The 22,488-nt window shown below is 40.2% G+C and overlaps 1 protein-coding gene across 4 annotated transcripts in view; it reads left to right on the forward strand.

Annotated features, from left to right (window-relative positions):
- Positions 1 to 22,488, forward strand: part of DHX35 (DEAH-box helicase 35) — a 62,171-nt gene that overhangs the window by 4,435 nt on the left and 35,248 nt on the right. For all 4 annotated transcript variants that reach the window (XR_002828323.1, XR_002828324.1, XM_006085175.3 and 1 more), the window contains exons 2-8: positions 2,795 to 2,928; positions 5,283 to 5,375; positions 6,473 to 6,550; positions 13,642 to 13,746; positions 15,585 to 15,646; positions 16,468 to 16,537; positions 18,982 to 19,041. Coding sequence is in view for 2 of the 4 variants with exons in the window: in XM_006085175.3 (XP_006085237.1) it covers positions 2,795 to 2,928; positions 5,283 to 5,375; positions 6,473 to 6,550; positions 13,642 to 13,746; positions 15,585 to 15,646; positions 16,468 to 16,537; positions 18,982 to 19,041 (602 nt within the window). In the remaining 2 variants the exon portion in view is untranslated. The remainder of the gene's footprint in view (positions 1 to 2,794; positions 2,929 to 5,282; positions 5,376 to 6,472; positions 6,551 to 13,641; positions 13,747 to 15,584; positions 15,647 to 16,467; positions 16,538 to 18,981; positions 19,042 to 22,488) is intronic.

A 22,488-nucleotide genomic window follows, 5' to 3' on the forward strand; every position in this document is an offset into this window, starting at 1 on the left:
GAGTCAGTCTGCTAGACGGCCACATTCCCTGTCTCAAACAGGGCAGGGCGATTCAGGCGCTTGGGCCACCCCCCTCGTCAACCACAGAGCAGGGCCGATCAGGGGTTGGGTTGCCGCCACTGTACTACTCAGTGCAGGGCCGATGGGGAGATTATGGCTCTACCCCGTCACACACAGACCAGGGCCCGTGGCGGGGGTTGGGGCACCACACCCTGTCACACACAGCAGGGCCAATCAGGGGGTTAGGGCGCTGTACCCTGTCACACACAGAGCCTCAGGGCGATCATTTGTGTTGGGAAGCTCCCCCCTATCAGGCACAGAGCAGGGCTGATCAGGGGGTTGGGGCGCCTTCCCCTGTCACGAACAGAGCAGGGTGGATAGGGAGGTTGTGGCCCCGCCCCTGTCACACACAGAGCCGCAGGGCAATCAGGGGGTTTTGGTCGCTGCCCCCTGTCACGCTGATCCCGGTGCCGGGAGGCCTCGTGGCTCCGCTGATCCCAGTGCTGGGAGGCATATTACCCTTTTACTATATAGGACAAAGGCCTGGTGCACGGGTGGGGGCCGGCTGGTTTGCCCTGAAGGGTGTCCTGGATCAGGGTGGGGGTCCCCACTGGGGTGCCTGGCCAGCCTGGATGAGGGGATGATGGCTGTTTGCATCTGGTCACACCCCCTTCAGGGTGGGGGTCCCCACTGGGGTGCCTGGCCAGTCTGGGTGAGGGGCTGAGGGCCGTTTTCAGGCTGGTGGGTGACTGAAGCTCCCAACTGCTCCTTTTTTTCTTTTTTTTTTTATTCTGGGCCAGCTTTAGCTCTGAGGCTTGGCTCCAGCTCTGAGGCCTCGGCTGCTGACAGCAGGTATCTGGTTTGTTTGGGTTCTGTAATCGAAACACTGTTTCAACTCCAGCTCTGAGATCCCGGCTGGCTGAAAGCAGGTTTCTGGGGTTTTGTTTAGCTTCTATATTTGTAACAATGTTTCAAACTGCAAGCCCAGAGGCCGGCAGCCGCAGGCGGGGAATGTTGGCTTCCTCCGTCACTGAAGCAAGCAAGCCTCCTGTTAGCTTCAAGCTGCCTGGCTGCCGGCTGCCATCTTGGCTGGCAGTTAATTTGCATATCACCCTGATTAGCCAATGGGAAGGGTAGCAGAGGTACGGCTAATTACCATGTTTCTCTATTATTAGATAGGATAGTGATGATAATTTATTATGTATAACAAGAGAAGAAAGGAAGCCCTTTTTGAGCACAGGCTTTGTTCCAGTTCCTATCCTATCTTTTATCTTGTTGAAAAAAGGTCAACATTTTGGCAAAAACAATACAGCAATGTTGGGTTGTAGCCTCTTGGGGAGCTTCTTAGGTGAAACCTGACACTGGCCCCCATAGCAGAGGCAAGGAGAGACCAAAGAAAAAGGCAGGCATTGTTCCAGATTGGTAGGTGGCAGGTTAATAAGCAAGAGGTTTTACATATGCATCCTGGTTTGGCTGGATGAAGTCTTTTGTAAGGAGACATGCTCGGTATTAATTGACAACAGCTTTGAATTTGTACTTTCACATACCATCACAGGTTCTGAGTTCAGAATACCTGTGAGATAATAGTTTTGGGTAATTATCCCAAAAAAAGGCTGTGCAGCAAGTGTTTGAACTTCTAGGGAGGGTTTTTTTTGATTCACAGAGGTACCATGTCCTAACTTTTAGAAATATCTTCCACTATCTTCCTTATGTTGAGTTGAATTCTGAACCCTGTGTCATTTACTTATTACTCTTACTTCTGTCCTCGGGCTACACAAACAAATTGGCATGAAAAGTTATAGAAGAAAAAAAAAGTTAGGGAAGCAATCATGAAAGTGCTCCTCCTAAGGCATTTTTCTGGTAGTCAATTAGCATATTCCCTCTTTATTAGATAGGATAGCTTCCCTGTTCTTCAACATCCTGAGAACCAGATTGTCATTGTTCTTACTAAGAAGGTGTTGTGGAATATGTGGTTTCTTAAAACAGCACTTCCCATCCAGCCTTTTCAATTCTGTGATTCAAATGGAATCTACCATTTATTGCATCACACTTCACTGATCTTGGTTGTTTGGATTGGGCTGGGCATTGGACCTAAGCTGAGAGAAAAAGAGCCTCCCCTACCAGTTCATGCACTAAGTTCTATTGGGAAGAATAGAAGCAAGTACGCTGCATGAGGGGAGTGCCTGCCTCCCCAGTGTTCATTCAATATCTCTTGCACTTCCATTCCTGTTGGGTGAGTGAATGAATGATTGGTGAAGAAACTGTGAGCCTGCGCTCTGGCACTGTTAGCAGCCTTGATTTTAGCTCCTGTAGAGAAGCCACCCTAAGGGACTGAGAGGACTTGTTGAGAGGTGCAGAGATGAGAGGAGGAGGAAGCCCAGGCAGTGTTTGAGTCCCTGATTACTGTTGTCCCTGAACCTTGCTGCCATCTTACAGTTAAAAGGACTCATCCTTTGCCTCAGCTAATTCCCATGGGTTTCTGTCACTTTTATTAAGGGCTGGGTAATAATACTGACATGGAGGCCAGAATTAAAAAGATTGTCTCCTGCAATATACAGTTGTGTGTGGCCATTTTGGAGCGCACTGGGATTGTATCTCCTTTGTTCTTAGAATGAAGCTTTGTATTTTCATAGGTACTTTTTGAGATGCTTTCCTGAAATTAAAGTTTAATATCACTTAGTAGTTTGAGATCAAATGCATTGTTTCTGTGCATAGCTTAGCCTTTGAATTTATAACTTTTGCATATTTTTCTGTTCACTATATCAGAGAATCTGAAATTTTTTTTCTGTTATAGGTACAGAGGGACCAGGTGTCAGCATCTCTGAAGAGAGACAAAGTTTAGCTGAAAACTCTGCAACAACCGTTGTTTACAATCCTTATGCTGCCCTTTCCATAGAGCAGCAGAGGCAGAAGCTGCCAGTGTTCAAGGTACATTGAATAAGCATGTTCAGGCTGTAGACCTGAAGCGTCTGCAAGAACTTTATACTTGGCACTGAAGCGCATAGTGTCTTCTTACTCTTAATGATTCTTTAGAACACAAAGAACTCAGAGACACCCTTATCTGAAGGGATTACCTTTTCAAAATATGTGTGTTAGTTAACCTTATAAATCTGGAAAGTCCTTTAGATTTTTTTTCAGTTAGATCTTCCATATTGGAAACTGAACGAAATGGAATGATGTTCTTTTTTCTCCTCTTTGCTTTCAATTATGGGCAAATTCAAACATACAGAAAAATAGAGGAAATAGCACAGTGAACTTCTATGCATCCAGCTTCAACAGATTACCAACATATGGTCAATTTTGGCTTTCTTTTTTTTTTTACATTTTTTTATTGATTTCAGAGAGGAAGGGAGAGGGAGATAGAAACATCCATGATGAGAATCTCTGAGCCCGCAACCCGGGCATGTGCCCTTGACTGGAATCGAACCTGGGATCCTGTCCGCAGGCCGATGCTCTATCCATTGAGCCTAACCAGCTAGGGCATTGGCTTTCTTTTTAAAGGCTATTTCTTTAAACAGGATTAACTGGAATATGAGGTGGTTTCTGTTGAAGAGGTTAACTCCCACTGAGACGGTGACAGGATTTTGGTGTGTTTATTGTGCACCATGTGCACATTCAGACAGTTGATTTCATTAGTATCTTATCATCTCACAAGAGACCAAAGTGTAAACAAGAATTCAGAATATGTTTGTTTAAAGTGAGCCATAGTTCTTCAGTACAGATGGGCCCAGTCCATGGACACACTTTCTCCCTGTTGCCAAGTCCATATGGGAAGCCATATTGTAGTTGGGAAGGAGCTCAGGGCCAAAGGCCATTCGAAGGATATTTTTTCCGAATATCCCCTGATGTAGGGTGATGAACTACACCTGCCTCATTCAATGCCTCTGCAATGACCCAAGTTGTGTGGTCACCAGCACCCCTGACTCTCTCTCCTTCACCTGGACAGTGCTGGGTGAAAGCTGCCAAGTTCTTACACGTAGGGATTTCCATTGTCTAGACTGCTAATCATTCCTCTTGTATTTATTTACTTATATAAGTATTTTTAAAATGTTTTTATTGATTTCAGAGATAGAAAGGGAGATGGAGAGAGGGCTAGAAACATCAATGATGCCCTAACCAGTTTGGCTCAGTGGATAGAGTGTCAGTCTGTGGACTGAAAGTCCCAAGGTTCGATTCTGGCCAAGGGCATGTACCTTGGTTGCGGGCACATCCCCAGTAGGAGGTGTGCAAGAGGCAGCTGATCGATGTTTCTCTCTCATCGATGTTTCTAACTCTCTATCTCTCTCTCTTTCTCTCTGTAAAAAATCAATAAAATATATTTAAAAAAAAAAATCAATGATGACAGAGAATCATTGATTGGCTGCCTCCTGCATGCCCCCTACTGAGGATGGAGCCTGAAACCTGGGCATATGCCCTGACCGGGAATCCAACTGTGAGCTCCTGGTCCATGGGTTGACGCTCAACAAATGAGCCACACCTGCCAGGCTAATTCCTCTTTTATTAATATGTTCTTTTCCCAAATGGATATAAAATGGCAGCCTTCTTAATTTAGCCAAGGGGCTATTTCATTAGAGTTTTACATGGCCCAAAATATTTTTTTTTCTTTGTAATTCCTTTTATTATGAATGGGTTCACATATTTTTCATAACTTTACCAACCATTTGAACTCGCTTTTCTGTGAACTATTATGTTCTTTACCCATTTTCTATTGTCTTTATCCTGTTTTCTCGTATGAATTATTACTGCATCAAAGAAATAAGCCTTTTGGCTCTGGCTGGGTAGCTCAGTTCCTTGTGACCCAAAACATTTTAGTCACATACTGACAGTCGGAATTTCTTTCTCAGGTGGTTAACCTCATCCAGTATGTGTGAATGTAAAACAGTTTGACCCTCAGGAGATGAGCTTGTAGATTCACTGTTGCTTCCTCACCATTGAGGGACACAGTTTGAGCTATGAGGAAGTGTCTGGACTGCGGAGTTCAACCTCACACATCATTTGTGTGCTGTGTGATCTTGCTTCACTATCTGAGCTTCTGTTTTCTTATCTATAATATGGGACTAATGTGTATGCATTATATATTTGGATAACTTTATACTCAATTGGAATTGTATTAGCTTATACTGACACCAATAGTACCTAAGAGTTGGAAATACATTTTGATAGTTCTTTTAAAAATTTACTTTCTTGCAGTGAACAGCTCATTTCATAATGTTTAAATGTCTTTGTTTAGATCTTTTGAGAAAATGTATGGCTCTTTACAATGTATACTTCTATTTTTTCAGCTTAGAAATCATATATTATACTTGATAGAAAACTATCAAACAGTGGTGATTGTTGGAGAAACAGGATGTGGGAAAAGCACGCAGATCCCACAAGTGAGTATGTATTTAAATGTGTCTGCACTTCGATTTGATTGGAAGGGTTTTGTAACAAGAACTCTACTTAATCGTTTGCATTTTTACTATCTTCTCTCAGAGAAGAAATATTCAGCCTAACTGGACATTTTTATTAAACGTTTATTAAACTCACAATTTCTCTGATTAGCACTGAAGTAACAGTCTTTGATTTATTATAATTCCATAACAATAATTAAATAGCCATATTCTGAAAGTAACAATGGGGACTGAATTACAGAGGCATAATGCATAGTTTTTATCCTCAAATAATTGTAGTTGAGAGGAGGGGTAAAATGAATGTTGCTATAGTTGTAAATAAAAATTGATTATTATAGAATTACAGAGGGACACATGTGAAGAGGTAGTCATGTTAAATTACTGAGAGATTATCAGAGAATAATGATAATTAGTAATAAAAGCTAGTGAGAAGTATTATAATAAATGTTACATGAAATAATCACTTTAAACAATATTTAATATTCATTTTGGATTTTTAAAATGCATATAATCAAACACATAACAAATAAATATATGTAGCAAATAAGTAAATAAATCAGATAAATGCATATAGTCAAATTATATGTATACTAATATAATTTAATGGCGTATATACATGTATATAAAATCTAATTATTTTTATTTAATCTAAAACATTTGTATGGTTGATATTTACATTGAGCTATCTCTGTGTGTACTTTAAAAATTTTTGTTCTGCAGATTTAGCTCTGTTCCTTTTTCCCCCCTTCCCCTCTTATCACTGTTCTGAGTGACTCATGGATAGGGTTTATTCCTTGAAGCAGCCGTAGTACATGAAAATTTTTAAGACTGGGGAGTCAGAATGTTGAATTCTGACTTGATTCTTCTGATTATCATCTCTGATGTGAACGTAAACAAATTGTCTAATATTTCCAAGCCTCAGAACCATCATTTGCAAAATAATTTCCAAAATATCTTGGAACAAGAACCATCTGTCATTTCTTTTCTCAGTGATTTTAACACAATACAGCGTGACCTCGGGGAGACGGTTTCTGGAGAAGTGGTGTCACATGTATACTTAGATGTGATTTTATTTGTAGTACCTTGCAGAAGCTGGCTGGACAGCTGAAGGAAGAGTTGTAGGAGTGACCCAGCCTCGAAGAGTGGCTGCTGTTACGGTGAGTTTCTGTTTTTTCTTTTTGTATTGGAAAGACTCCATCTGTATCTTCTATTTCAGTGACTTCTTTTTTGCTTCTTTCCTAAAAGTTCCAAATGAATATGACATTACTCCTTAAGAATTTAATTCTTCAGTTTAAAAAGAACTATGACCTGATTATTTTTATAAAATTGGCACCTGTACATTATGAATTTTTAATTTTATATTTTTTACTGATTTTGAGAGAGAGAGAGAGAGAGAAACATTTATGTGAGAGAGAAGTATCCATCTGCTTCCTCCTCATGTTCCCCAACCAACTGAGCCACACTGGCCAGGGCACATTATGAATTTTTTAAAGTAGTAACAAAGTACAGAGTAAGTTAAACAAGAAAAACAAAAAACAAAAAAATAAAGAGGAAAAAACCCAAATCTCACCATCCAGCAAAAAGATTGTAAACATTTGTGAACATTATTCCAAGCTTCTCTTTTATGTTCACTAAAGTTGAATGTTTGGCTGGATGGCTAGAAGTAATTTTATAAAAATGGGATCATAGCCATATATTTGCTTTTGTTGACTTTAACAGAAGAGGAAACTGAAGTGAAATAGGAGTAGTTATATATTGAACTTTGGATCAATATTTGTTCACCACAAGATAATTTATTAAATCTTGAAAACAAATAAAAAAGATTAGAAAAAAGCTTTAGGATGCTACTTATTTTGAAACTATGTGATAGGTAGCTTCCTGTTCAAAGAGTAAATTAGCACATTTACTCTTTCCATCTTTTCCTCCTCCATTTGTTATAGATGTAGTTGTATAATTCTTATTTCAAGATTTATAAATATATATTATTTTCTGTAATAACTATCACAGGTGTTTAATTCTAGTTAATTTTAATGTTCATCACTAAATACTTTCTTGTTTTGCCAATCTTGAATTGCTCATTTTGCTTTATTTTTTGATTGGCTAAATTTTATATGCCCGGGAATGTTTGATTGTGTTTTTGTTGATATAAAATTCTTGATTCCACTGTCTTTCCCTGGAAACTGCAGACATTGCTGTCTTGCCTTTGGCATGGAGGATCACTATGCAGAAGTCTAAGATCCATCGGGGGGTTTTCCTCCCTACTTCCTGGCTTACTTTTTCTGCTTGAATGCTTTAAAGATTGTTTTTGCACCAGGATGTCTTGATGCTGATTGCTGTCTCATTTTTTCTTAAATATGGAAGAACTTTAACCTTCAGGTTTATATCTCTTTATATCAAGCTGATTTTCTTTTATTATATCTTGGAAAATTTTTCTGTTCCATTTATTTTATTCTCTTTCTAAGAGTATCAATTAAGTATATATTAGATCTCTGTCTATTTTTAGTATTTATCACCATCTCTGGAATCACGTACTCTTCCACTTTGTTTTGTGAAATTTCTTTTTTTATTTTTTTTTATTTTCCCTTTATTGATTAAGATATTACAAATGTGTCCTTATCCCCCCAATGTGAAATTTCTTTAAGTCCGCAATTTTCATGATTGTTTGTAGTCAAATTTATTCTGTTTTGATTCCTTTATATTTCTACTTAGGTCTCATAATTATTTGTTTGATTATTTTTTTCTTAATAGATAGAGAAGTGAATATTTAGAATGGGAGGAGATATTATAATACATTATAATTTTAAAACGCAGATAATACCACAAAAATTTTTAAAAATCAAGAAAAATAACAGTGTTTTTATTAATTGACTGACACATTTCTGTAAATTTTTTTTCATGCAATTTCCCCCCCCTTTATTGATTAAGGTATTACAAATGTGTGCTTATCCCCCCATTGCCCCCCTACCCCCCCAATCCTGCCCTCACCCTCACCCCCTGTTGTTTGTGTCCATTGGTTATGCTTATATGCATGCATACAAGTTATTTGGTTGATCTCTCCTCCTTACCCCCACCCTCCCCTACCTTCCCTCTGAGGTTTGAGCATCTGATTGATGCTTCTCTGTCTCTGGATCTGTTTTTGTTCATTGGTTTATGTTGTTCATTATAATCCACAAATGAGTGAGATCATGTGATATTTATCTTTCTCTGACTGACTTACTTCACTTAGCATAATGCTCTCCAGCTCCATCCATGCTGTTGCAAATGGTAGGAGTTCCTTCCTTTTTATAGCAGCATAGTATTCCATTGTGTAGATGTACCAAGGGTTTTAATCTACTCATATGCTGATGGGCACTTAGGCTGGTTCCATGCAATTTTTGACTGCTTTTTCATTGATTACCTCTTTGTATGACAACTAGAGGCCTGGTGCACAAAATTAGTGCACTTGGGGGGAGGTCTCTCAGCCCGGCCTGTGCCCTCTCGCAGTCTGGGAGCTCTCGGGAGATGTCCGACTGCCTTGGAGGCAGGAGAGGCTCCCACCACCTGCCAGCCATGAGTCCGGCTTCTGGCTGAGTGGAGCTTTCCCTGTGGAAGTGCACTGACCACCAGGGGGAAGCTCCTGCCTTGAGTGTCTGCCCCCTGGTGGTCAGTGCGTGTAATAGTGACCAGTTGTTCCACTGTTTGGTTAATTTGCATATTAGCCTTTTATTATATAGGATGATTTTCTGTTATTTTCCTACAGAGAGAGTAGAGCAGTATTTTAGTGCTACTCCAGCATGGTTGATTCAGATTTGCTTTTTATTATTGACACTGTGTTCCTTTAATTTTATAACTGGCTATTTTTATAGCATTGTATAAATTTTAGGGATTGTGCTCAAATTTGGGGAAAGCCTTCCCAGTTTCTTTCGTGTCTTGACTGGCTTCTGGTCTGTATGTTTGGGACCTTGTTTCTCTTTGACTCTTTTTTGACTTTGCATTCCTTACACTGTTTTTAGCTTAAGCTTGTGATTTCTTTGAAACTGGATTTCTTTGGCTGAAATTTCCTTCTGTTCTTTTGGGTAATACTTTTAAAGTTTCTTTTTAAACTGCTTTTTTGCTTGTGTTCCTTTCTTTCCTTTTTCTTCATTAGCTTTAAGGAAATGGGCTTGTGTTAGTATTTTAAAATTTATTTTAAATTAGGCAGAGTCTTTTTTAAAATGTTTTTATTGATGGAAGAGAGAGGGAGAGAAACATTGATTGGCTGCCTTTTGCATGCCCCATACGAGGGTTGAGCCCACAACACCGGGCATGTGCCCTGACTAGGAATTGAACCAGCAACCTCCCAGTGCCTGGGACGACGCTCAACCGACTGAGCCACACCGGCTAGCTTGTGCTAGTACTTTTAATGACTGCAGAATTGTGAGGTTGTACTGGATAATGAATAGCCTCTCACCAAATCTCTTATCTTCCTTTGCTGGGGGATCGGATGGGGATCTTGTGGTACACTCCTTACTTAATGGTTTAAAAGGTCTGTAATGGCTCAGGTAAAATTCTCTGGGCTCTCTGATTTGGGATTTGCTTCCTGCTCCTGATTGCCTGCCTTTCCTCCTCAATTCCTCTCCCTTGTGATTCTTTGCCTTCAATGTGGGTCTCCCACTGAGACATTTTGTATGTCTTCAAGGCCTGGACACACTGCTGCTTCTGTCTTCCTAATACAGGATTGTCACCCTGCCTTTAGGGTGGCAACACATTAAGGGAGCCAGCAGCCTGCTCTGGTTGAGGAGGCTGAGGCTTCTCTTCTCAGTCCAGACCTCACAGTATTTGGCAGTGTCCTTCCTAAGTAATTGTTTGGGCTCCTGGTTGTTTCCTTCTTTCATTGAAGATGGAGTTTTTGGTTGATAGTATGTTTTATTTCTTTTGTGGTTATAAATTAGCTCTGAGAAAGGGCCATCTTTACCTGGACAAGAAATTTTGTTTCCTTGAGTTATGTTTGCTGTGTACCGAGTTTTAATTATTGTGTAATACTTTTCCCCAAAGTTCATTTTCTAATTGTCTTCAGGTTAGAAATTACTGATAAACATTTCCCAAGTCTTATGTGTGTGTAAAAATAGAGATAACAGTTTGGAAACCACTTAGTCTTTTACGTTACAAGAGATGACTCAGTTACTTAAATTTTTCCTATTTATGGTTTGGGATCCCAGCTCTTAATCAGTTTGGATTTTAGTTCTAAATTTGTAGCCATGGATAATTTCCATGAAACCACATGCTTTCTTGTAAAAAACCAAAAGTGTATAAAGTAACCGTGTAATATTAATAGAGTTGTCAGGTTTGAAATGCTACATCTCAAGAAGTACTTTGTGTGCAGACTGAAATCTGAAAACAATCTCAGAGCCTAGAACAAATTGTATAAGCAGTTGCTCGATCTCTGTGAGAGGCAGTTACTATTGAGAATGTTTATTGCCCTCAGATGGTCTGGGTCTGGCTTCAAGGCTGGGCCCTGCCTTGAGCTGTGATTCTGGATAAGCTCTAAGCCTATCTTATTTCACTTTCTCTCTTTAGGGTATCTAACCCACCTCATGGGCTGTGTGCATCTTTAATGAGACACAATTTGTGAAAGTTTGGGACACAGTATGGCAGGTCGTAGGTGCTCAGTGATTTTTTTTTTTTTTACATCCCTTTCCCTCTATTTATTTGTTTTTGTCAAAAAATAATATTTATCCTGCCCAATAGATGACCTTATTGGGAGTAGAACTTTTTTTTTTTTAAAATATATTTTATTGATTTTTTACAGAGAGGAAGGGAGAGAGATAGAGAGTTAGAAACATCGATGAGAGAGAAACACCGATCAGCTGCCTCCTGCACATCTCCTACTGGGGATGTGCCCGCAACCCAGGTACATGCCCTTGACCGGAATCGAACCTGGGACCTTTCAGTCCGCAGGCCGACGCTCTATCCACTGAGCCAAACCGGTTTCGGCGTGAGTAGAACTTAATAGAGGTAAAAATCTATTAAAAAGCCAGTAGATTATGACCTTTCAAATATTAAATGGTGTGGTCATAAATAAAATTTTTTAAAAAGTGTTTGAGGCCCAGGCTGGGTAGGTCAGTGGGTTAGAGCATTGTCCTGCTACACCAAGGTTATGGGTTTGATCTTCCGGTCAGGGCACATACCGGAATCAACCAATGAATACATAAATAAGTGGAACAACAAATCAGTGCTTCTCTCTCTCTCTTCTCCTTTCTCCCTCCCTCCCTCCCTCTCTCCGTCTCTCTAAAATTAATAACAAAAAAGAGTTTGATAACAAAATACATATTTTTTAATAGAAAATGTATATAAACAGTGAAATAATATGACTAAATAGTTTTGGCTTCTTCCTTGTAGATTATATTTTTTTGGAGAGGGTTGGTTCATTTATGCTTATTCTTATACGCCTGTTTTCCCCATCAACTCCTAGTATGTCTATGCACACATTCTCCATTTGTGCCATTTTCTGAGATTTATTGTATAATGATCCATAGGGTTGAAATTGAAACAATAACAAAACCATCCTGGTGAAATACTGGTTATCGGGAAATACAACCTGCGGAGGTAGAACCATCTAGGATGAATTTCTAGTTTCATAAGATGTTTTGAAAGACGGTGAGGTGTAGACCAGCTGCTGGATGATTGATTCTGTTTTGGCCTTCCAGATCTGTAATTTCAAGTCGTTAGGCAGAGCCACTCCTGATCCTCATCTGCTCTTCAATTTCTTAAACACTGATGGTCAGATAACTCCTGGTGTGCTTGGCTTGGGGAGCTACATGCTGGGACACTGGGCTCCTGAGCTTGAAGGTGCTGTGGCCCAATGGCTGTAGCAGTAAACTCTGCTTCAGGACACCTGTGCCCGCCCACATTCCAAGCCCAGGACTCAGGGACTACATGGGCAAGTGGCGTCACATTGGGTAGATGTGCCAGGTCCCCAGGGAGTCTCTGTAATATTGCTTCCCTTTGTTTTTTTTCAATTAGGTAATTTATATAACAAATGTTACACGCTTTATTTTCTTTTAAACTAAATTTTAAACATTGCTCTTTCACTTTTATATGTATTCATTATTTCAGATATTTTCTATTAATAAGATAATAACTTGACTGCCCTTGGAGAGGTAGGAGATCTTGCTGTCGGATTCTTTTTTTCAGTTTCTTACACTCACCTTTTGTCATATATTGGTGGGTAAAAAATCAACCAATAATTTATGGTCTTCATAATATATTATGTACTTTGTTTTCTAGCTTTACTTTATTATGTTAACTTGGATTCTTGGTTAATCTTCTCATTGGCTTATCTGCCCTTTTTTGCTTTTTAATCTGCATTCTTATCTTTATTTCCTCTTTTAATGGTTTTGGTAGCTGGGACACTGTTACACATTGTTATAGATTATCTTGCTCTGGAAACATTACTCTTTTGTTCCAAAGGGAAAATGAATTTGGCCCAGTATTGAATTTGATCATTCCTGTTCCCCTGCCTTCATGGTCCAGTGGAAGGTGCTTTATTTCAAGGCATGAAGACATGAAAATTTTTGCCTGGTTGGTATATGAAAGAATAGAGAAGGCTTTAGGAACAGAGTGAATCTTGTCATTTCTTCTGCTTCCCTTTTTGATTTGGCCACCAGAAATCTAGAGCTGAATTTGTAGCTCAACTTAAATAACTGGCATATCTATGTTTTTAAATTTTGCTCATTGTCCTTGATCTTTTGAATTCAATCTGTCATTTCTTTGATCCTGATCTGTGACATCTTTTTTTTTTTTTTTTTTTTTTAATATATTTTTATTGATTTCAGAGAGGAAGGAAGAGGGAGAGAGAGATAGAAACATCCATGATGAGAGAGAATCGTGGATCGGCTACCTCCTGCAAGACCCCCACTGGGGATCGAGCCCACAACCTGGGCATGTGCCCTTGACCGGAATCGAACCCGGGACCTTTCAGTTTGCAGGCCGACGCTCTATCCAGTGAGCCAAACCGGCTAGGGCATGATCTGTGACATCTTTATGGGATTCTGTTTTTATTGCGTATGTTCTTATAATTTGCCTCAAGTTGATTATAGAGTGAGGTGAGATATATAAAGTTAATAAATCACAAAGGTTATCACACTTGTTCTCTAATAACCTGCCCTTTTACATTTTCCACTGTGTTCACATACTATTTAAAAATAAGTGACCTTTATATTTTCCTTCGTATGTGCTCTGTGCAGTAATTTCTATGTCTCTATTTTCAGCATGATCTTTCTTCCCAAAGGTTGCAGGGAGAGTAGCTGACGAGAGGGGTGCAGTGCTGGGCCATGAGGTGGGCTACTGCATCCGCTTTGATGACTGCACTGACCCACTGGCTACAAGAATTAAGGTGAGGTGCTCAAGCTGCTTTTCCTAGTGTGAATAAGGAAGATGATTATTTGGGGGGGAATTAGAAACATGCTGCATTACTGCTGTTGGGACGCCGATACCATGGCCCTCAGGGAATTTAGTCTGCTGGGAGGTACAGAGCCTTGACTCTTAGCCTTAAAAGGACCTTGAAAGGAAGGTGAAGCCCTTGGTTCTACAGAAGAAGAGGTTGAGGACCTGGGAGTTTGAATAACTTGCCTAATGTCATGTGCCTGTCAGTGATAGAACCAGGACTCAAAGTTGTCCTTTCTCATGTGTTTTTACTATTTTCCAACGATCCACATAGCTGTCTAAATACAGAAACTTGCCTATAGAAAGGCCTAAAGACAGGGACAAGGTAGTATAAATTGATAAAGTGTAGAATTTAGTTTTACTAGTTAGGCCTTTCTAATTTTTACATGAAAATGGATTTTATGTGTATTTTTTTTAACCTACATGCTAATATTAAAACAATTAGTATCAATAGTAATTAACATACAATCAACTCAACAGAGTATCTACTGAATACCACTATGCTGGAATCAAAGTCTAATCACATAGTACTCTAAAACCATGAATGATAATGCTCGGATGAAATGAAAATAGGTTATTAGAATCTCAGTTAACCTCTCAATTTGCAACAGAGGCAAATTGGAAATAATGAGAATAGTTAAATGAACAATGTAGTAATTTATATAAAATAGAGACCTTGTTTTCCAAATTTCTGTATTTTGTTACCTTTACATTCATTTTACTAGGTAAAGGGAATATTGTTCTGTACCATTAAATATATTTAAACTAGCTAATTTTTAGATAAATTTCAGTGAATTATATAACCGAATGGTCATAATTTCAAGGCACTCATTTCTTAACTGGTGGCCTGTCATTGGTGGCAGGGTCTCAGTTTCACTGCAGTGTGTCTATGTGGCAGCTGTACCAGCTCTAAGAAAAAAATTATGGGAATATATCCTGCTCTTATAAACAAAAAGCAAAAACACTAAGATACAGCATGTGAGGGAGATAGTTAGCCTTGTTAAAGTCCTGAACTGTTTGGTTGAGAGTCACAATATCTAATTCTTGCTGCATATTTCTAAAGCATTTTGTAAACATTCATTAATCCTAAATGATAATATCTGACATTCCTGAACACTGTGTCCTGGGCCCTGTGCTAAACACTTATGTGTGCTATCTCAATTCTCACAGTAACCCTCTGAGGTAGATACTTTTATTATTTCCATTTTACAAAGGAGGGATCAGGCTCAGAGAGGGGGTAACTTGCCCAAGGTTCACCTAGCTAGTAAGAGATAGAGCCACGATCTGAACCCCCAGCAGTCTGACACAGCCCATGTTCTTAACTACAGTCCCTGTTGGCCTCCCTCAAATAAAATCAGTTGAAGCTGAGGTTAGTCACCTCAAGAGCTGCAAGTCCATAGTTTTTGGGACATTTTAACAAGTTATGCCATACTCATGGCATTCCCTTGGGCAGACATAGGTTTGTCTTTACTGCCTGCTCAGCAGTACCAGTGGTGCCTGCCCAGAGGAAGTGAGGTTTAGCCAATGCACAGATAGTAAATGCAGGTGAAATTCAGCTAAAAGAATTGCAGACCCCAGCTGGAGAGCTCATGTTTGAAGTCTTGTCTGTGAGCAGTTCCATTGCTTGATAACTATGCTGGGGCATTTCTTCATTGTCCTTTGTGGGAATTGTCTTGTACACTTGCTGGTAAAGAGGTTGTTTAGTTGCACTTGAACTTTTTAGAAAAAAATCATTAATATACAGTATAAAAGAATTATTTCTAAAACTTTTGTGTTTTTGTTTTTTAGTTTCTGACGGATGGAATGTTGGTCAGGGAAATGATGGTTGATCCTTTGTTAACAAAATATAGGTAAATGTCTTCTTCTTATGATAACTTTCCTAAAGTTTCAGAAGTACAGTATATAAGAAGATTGAAAAGGCAGTTATGTTAGTAGCTGAGGTTCACGTCCGTGTTCAGCTGCCCTAAAGCTTTTGTCCTTTCCTTGGCTGTTTAGACCCTTGATGTTTTTCTCAGAATTTACAGACAGAAAAGGGCAAATTAAAATCCCTGATGTTATTTGAACAGTCTGTGGACTTGTCCTTTGTATCTTGCCTCTGTTACGTACCAGGATTAATAGTGTCTTCAGAGTTGCAGCACAGAACTGGGCAGCATTTTGTTGAATGTAATGCTCAGAGTCCAGATAATTATACTTTCTCCCCCCTTGTGTGTCTTTATCACTCAAGGCATTAAAATTGTCCATCCAGGCTCTGGTATTCTGGGAAAGGATGTCACATTTGACTCCCTGGTACACATGCACCACAGCTGTGGTCATGTGGCCCTTCGTGTTATTTTCTGCAGCTTAACAATCTTTAAGTGGTTGGCCTTGTTCCAATTTGTATGTGCTCTGTGGGGTTATATGTTATAATTTAAAATCAGGTATTAGATCCTCTTGGAGTCCAATGTGGGTGGTACAACTCTTTAAATAGAGCAATAGATACACCATTTTCTTCACCATTTTTATTAGCTTAAGAGTTTCCTTCTTGTCAGAGAGGAGTTATTTGCTTTATTTTGATACAAGGTGATTGCATGGGGGCTAAATACCTAGATGTCCCTTTGATGATCTGGATGGGTTATGGGGAGGGGACGGGGGTTGTCTGGATGCTTATAGAGATCTTCCTTCTGATTCTCAGTGCCATCATGCTAGATGAAGCCCATGAGAGGACCTTGTACACAGACATTGCCATTGGCTTGCTGAAAAAGGTATGATTTCGCTGCCAGACTTCTGTTTTTGTTTTGTTTTGTTGCCTGATTAGGAAAATAATTGTAGAAATTTGGAAAATCCAACAAAATATGAAGGAAAAAACTTTAAATCATCGTCCATAATCCTTATCCTACCCATTCAGAGAAAGTCACTGGTGGAATGTTGATATGTTCTCTTCTCTTTTCTGTGTTCTTTGTGTGTGTACATGAATCATAATAGGGATTAGATTGTATGTGCTAATTTGTGTCTTGCATATTTCTCTTAACATTATATCAAGGTCATTTTTCTGTGTCATTAAGTATTCTTTGAAGATGTTATTTTTAATGACTATATAACTGTATCTCTACCATAAAGTATTTGATTTTTCCCTTACTGCGAGGCATTTATGTTTCCAGATTTGAAGTATTTTAAATAATGTCACAGTGAGCACCCTTATAATTAAATCTGTTGCATTCCTGCTTTTTTTCTTTTATCTTTTTAAAACTTTTTATTATAGAAAGTTTCAAACATACCTCAGAGTAAAGAAAGGGTTTAATGACCCCATGTACCCTGTTATGCCCAGATTTCAGGATCCCAAATAGACCCCCAGGGAGGCAGCCGTGTCCGATGCAAAAGCAAAGAGTCTTTATTCGAGCTAGCTCGAGCTCCCCGTCCGTCCACCACACTCGCCGACGCAGCGGCAGGAGGCAGAGAGAGAGAGAGAGAGAGAGAGAGAGAGAGAGAGACTCTGTGTGGAGAGGGGTTTTATAGGGGGGTTGGAGTAAGGGGAGGAGAGAGGACTGTGGGCCCTGCCGATTGGCCAGGCGCAAGTCGGTGTCTTGTTACACAGGATGTGGTTGTGTCTATGGCGCGCACTTCCCTTGATTATCATTGGTTAGTTTAAAGAAATCCTAGGTGTGGCTAGCAGAGGCTTGGGCTTCCGGGAAGAAGCTCCTTGCTGAGCACATGGAATGGCTGCTGCCCAAAAATGGAGGATCTGGGGCAAGATGGAGGGCGTAGCCCTTGCCCTTTCATACCCATCATCTAGTCTCAATAATTATAACTCATGGCCGTTATTGTTTCTACCTTACCTCCATCCTCTCTCCCGTTCCTGATTTTTTATTTAAAATTTTCTGATTGTTTTCTTTGGATAAATTCCCATCACAGGAGTCTAGAAAGTGGTAGTAGAGCAGAGCAATGATCTGGGTCACACTGCCAGGTTCAAATTCTGACTGCTGAGTTTACTCTTATCTACAATGGGGATAATACAAGTGTCTATATGTGCGCAGTACACTTTCATATATGGTAGCCACTAACCACCTTAGATGTAAATTGGCTAAAATAGAATAAAATAAAAAGTTCAGTACCTCAGTCATACTGGCTATATTTTAAGGGCTCTGTAGCCACATGTGCCGAGTGGGTACAGCATGGGGTAGAACCTCTCCATACTGAGGAGAGTTCTCTAGCTCAGAGCTGCTCTTTATCATAATTTGTTATGAGGCTTAAATAAACAGTGTAAAATTCTTAGGATGGCACCTGGCCTAGGGTCACAAATAGACTGTAAGACACCTTTGTGCAAATTAGGAAAAGATGTCCCCACTGGGAGGATGTCCCCAGCCAAGTGAGGGGAGGGGGCGTTGGATTTCAGATGCCCCGGCCTCCTTAGGCAGGCATCTTTGTGCAGTGCGTACACTAGACAGCTGTACTCCAGGACCCTGGAATAGTACAGAATTCGGTGTTTGTTAGCTGCTATTATTATTTGGATTATTATTTTATTCCTTGGTCAAAGATTTAGACTTTGATATTTATGAGGGCTTATCCTATATTACCTTCTTAGAAACAATATAGTAAGAGGGCTTATTGCACTGAATCTTTGCCAACACTAAATATTAGCATTAAAAATACATCCTTGCCAGTGTAATAGGTGAAAAAAAGAATCTCATTGTTATTATATGTATTTGCTATAGTTTATTTGAAAATTTCTCCTATGCCTGTTGATCATCTTTTTCTTCTGATAACTGTTAATATCTTTTGCCCATATTTCTATCTTGGTGTTATCGTTTATTGTTTGTTTGCTTTTAAAGTACTTTTTTATACTTTAGCTATATACAGGGTGGGGTTTTGTCCCAACCTGTATACACAGATTCTGACTATCCAGAGACCCAGGAAAAATGGTTTTACTTTCAGTAAATTCAAATTCAAGTCTTAAAGCTTCTTTTTACTTTCTATTAAATTGTTTTAGCTCTTTATTTTGGAAAATTTTGTACAATTGGAAAGAATAGAATAATAAACCCTATTTTAACCTATGATTTTAAGAATTATCAACTTGTGGTCAGTCTTGTTTCATCTGTAAGCTCCCCCTTACCCCAAAAAATACACACACTAAATTATTATGAATTTCAGGTATCAAATTTCATCCATAAATTTTATAGTTATTATTTTTTTTTGATGCCTTCATTTTTAGATTCAGAAAAAGCGAGGGGATCTTCGATTGATTGTGGCTTCAGCCACTCTGGATGCAGAGGTAAGAACATTTCCCCTCTCTCCTTGTCCCCCGTAAACATTGGAATCATTGGCCATGACTGTGGGAAGTTACCTCTAGCAAGAGCTTATCTTTGGCAGAATGGCCTACCTCCCTTATGGGGCCATCTGATGACCTAGATTCCAGGGGATGAGAGGATACTCCTTGTTAGCCTGTAGGTGGAAAGCAACCTGTAATTAATCGAGTTCATAATACCTACTTGTCTTGTTTCTCTACATACTATTTCTCTTCTTACAGGCAGCTTCTTTTTATTACTTTTCTTAGTATGAGGTTATATTTCTTGCATTTACTTATGGCTAGCATTTATATTTAGAGTTTTTGTACAATTGAAGTTTTTACTGTACATATAATGTCCGTGTTATATGTTTTTTTATGGCTAAGTTTATATTGTTATTCTCTCTTAACTAATATTTAAGTTCACACAGTGGTTCAACTCAACAAAAATTTTGACCACTTGTCATCATATATATATATAAAATAAATAGGTGTTTACAGTTCAGTATGTTCAAGGTGCTGAGACAGCCAAGGAGGGAGTTCCTAACTCAGGGGTGGGCAAACTTTTTGACTCAGGGCCACAATGGGTTCTTAAACTGGACCGGAGGGCCGGAACAAAAGCATGGATGGAGTGTTTGTGTGAACTAATATAAATTCAAAGTAAACATCATTACATAAAAGGGTATGGTCCTTTTTTTTTTAGTTTTATTCATTTCAAACGGGCCGGATTCGGCCCGCGGGCCGTAGTTTGCCCACGGCTATCCTAACTCCAGCCGGCTCGAAGGTGTCCAGAAGCTTTCACAGAGGAGGGACATCCAGTTGGGTTTGACAGATGCACAGAAGTTTGTCAGATGGGCAGGGGTGGGGAAGGGCATCCTGAGCATGCACAGAGCACAGGGGTGTGAAACCATGTGTGCATGGGCCTGGGAGTCAAGTGTAAGGTGGGAGTCTTACCTGTACGGCCTGCTATGGGGTGATCTGCCTCTGACTTCCACTTTCTCCAGTGTTCACTACACTCCAACCCCACTGGTCCCCTTGCTGTTCTTCCAAAAACCCAAGCATGCTTCTGCTCTGGGAGGGACCCTCTTTCTACACAATTCTTTCCTCACATGTTTTCATGGCTCCACCCTCATTTCATTCCAGTCTTGACCAGGTATTATACTCTCAGAGAGGCCTTTCTTGACCACTCTGTCTAAAGTTGCTATCCAGCTTCTTATTCTGCTTATTTTTTTCTGTTTAGCACTAACATTAGGTGTATATCGAGTGTTTGTTTATTGTGTGTCTCCCATCATGAAAAGTAAGCTCCCTGATGATTGTGGCTTTGAATGTCTTCAACAGTGTCTGGCATAATGTAGGTGCTGTGGGTTGAATGAATTTTGATTGAAAGGAGGCAATGGGAGATTAAAATGGAAAGGTTGGTAGGGATCAGATGATGGAAGGCCTTACAAGCCAACCAGAGGAGGAACTCCATCCAGCACCTGGTCGGGAGCCTTGGGAGGGTGTGAGGTATGTGACTTGATCATATTGACTTGATTCTAGGAAGAGCACTTTGGTGGTGTGTAGAAGAGACAAGAGGGTTGTGGAAATAGCAGTTAAGAGGCCAGTTTTATAATCCAGTTGAAAAGGGCCTGGCCTCGCTGTGGCTTCAAGATCCAAACAACTTGGAGAGAGAAAAAACCCAGCATGGCTAAGAGAGGTGTCTGCATGTGTGCCCAGACTGCTTGCAGACCTTCTCACAAGGCCGTAGGAGTCTGGTGTCTTAAGTCTGCCCATGATGACTTCTGGGGCAAAGCACCTTGGTTGCCCTCTTTAGTTCTCATATCCTTCACCCACAATACCTGCTAGAATGCTATTTTGAGGACCATACCTGACCTCTCCTGTTACCTCCTCCGTGGCTAAGTTGCACAAAAATCTCTATTTTACATCTTATCGTCGTTACCCCCCTTGTAAAAAGTATTCCCAACAGTTTTCGTTATGTTTGAAAACTGTAATGTCCGAGTCTTTTCTTAGAATGACTGTTAAATAATACTTATTGCTCATAATTGCCTTTCATAGTCTTTTGATGTGACATAGAGATTTAAAAAAAATAGCTTCTTTCAGTTCTGCCTACAGTAGTTGGTATAGATGGACTTTCTGGAAGTGATTTCTTTAAGTGGGAAAGTAGAATGAATGTAGGAAATTTGTGATGCTGTGGGAATACTATGATGCAGGCATGCCAGGAGCTCAGCATTGCTTAGCCGGGCCTTTGATGGGCTAGGGCCATTCACCCCTTTATCCCTTTCTGCCCCGTGCTGGGGATGGAGGTGAAGTCTGTCTGTGTGTGTATGAGGAGAGGACCTCAGGGAGAGAATTAGTTCTGTGGGAGTGTGGGTGCATGTGGGGCGTGGTTTATGAGTTTCCATGTGAGAGTGAGTGAGGAAGAGGAATGGAGTGAGCTGAAGAGGGCGAAGGAGGAAGAATAGGAGTGGGCGTGGGTGTGGGAAAGGGTGTGGCTTAGGTAGCATTTGACCAAGAGGTCCAGGAGGTGCCAGAACTCATCTCTGGTCCCCCAGCTGCTGGATCTGTGGGTGACAGACTAATTCCAAGCCCCACTGCCTAGAGGGGTAGATGATGCCACCTGCTCTGGTTTTGCTCAGGGCCTAGGTGGCTCAGCAGTGACTGCAGCTGGGAGGCAGAGGCAAGTATGACTGGGCTGATCACATAGTTGCCTTGATTGTTTAGTTGCTTTGTTAATATAAGCCTAATTAAGCACACACTTACAGAAAACATGACCAGGTATAATTACGAAGTATTTATTGACCAGTAGTATATCACATGCTATTGTTTTTCTTTTATTTGCTTTTATCCACGTGGCAGAAAATGGGATTGCTGATTACTCCCACAGTTTTTGTCACAGGTCCAGCTACTTGGGAAGAGACTAGTTTCCATCTCCAGATTCCTGGAGAAGGAACTTGGGGTCAGCTGGGGTCAGATACCCACTTGGGACTAATCCGTGTGGGCCAAGGCCTGTTGGACCCCAGGGGTGGACATGGCTGCTGGAAGCCCACTTCTGTGCTCAGGGAAGGAAGCTGTGGCAAACTGGGAAGGCAACCCAGCAGATGTCCACATCATTTTCATTCCAGTTCATAGGCTGTCCTCTTCCTTTATGCCATTTTTATGTTTCTTATTGTATGTCCATGTCAGTGCGACACCCCCCCCCTTTCAAACCTGACTCAAACTCTCTCCTTTTCCAGGTGTGTTGACCCTGTTTCACTCCTTCTGTTCTGTCCTTCTGCCTCAAAATGTATACCCTGTTGATACTATATTTATTTGCTTTCTAGCCTGTAATTGTCTGTGTGTATTTTATATTTCCAAAGATAAAAGACCTTAAAGATTAAGATCTTGTGCCTTCCAGGGAATCTAAATGGGTAGAAAAAAATAAGCAAAATACCCACT

Source organism: Myotis lucifugus, unplaced genomic scaffold (genome assembly GCF_000147115.1).
Source record: "Myotis lucifugus unplaced genomic scaffold, Myoluc2.0 scaffold_16, whole genome shotgun sequence".
In the NCBI taxonomy this organism is placed as follows: Eukaryota; Metazoa; Chordata; class Mammalia; order Chiroptera; family Vespertilionidae; genus Myotis; species Myotis lucifugus.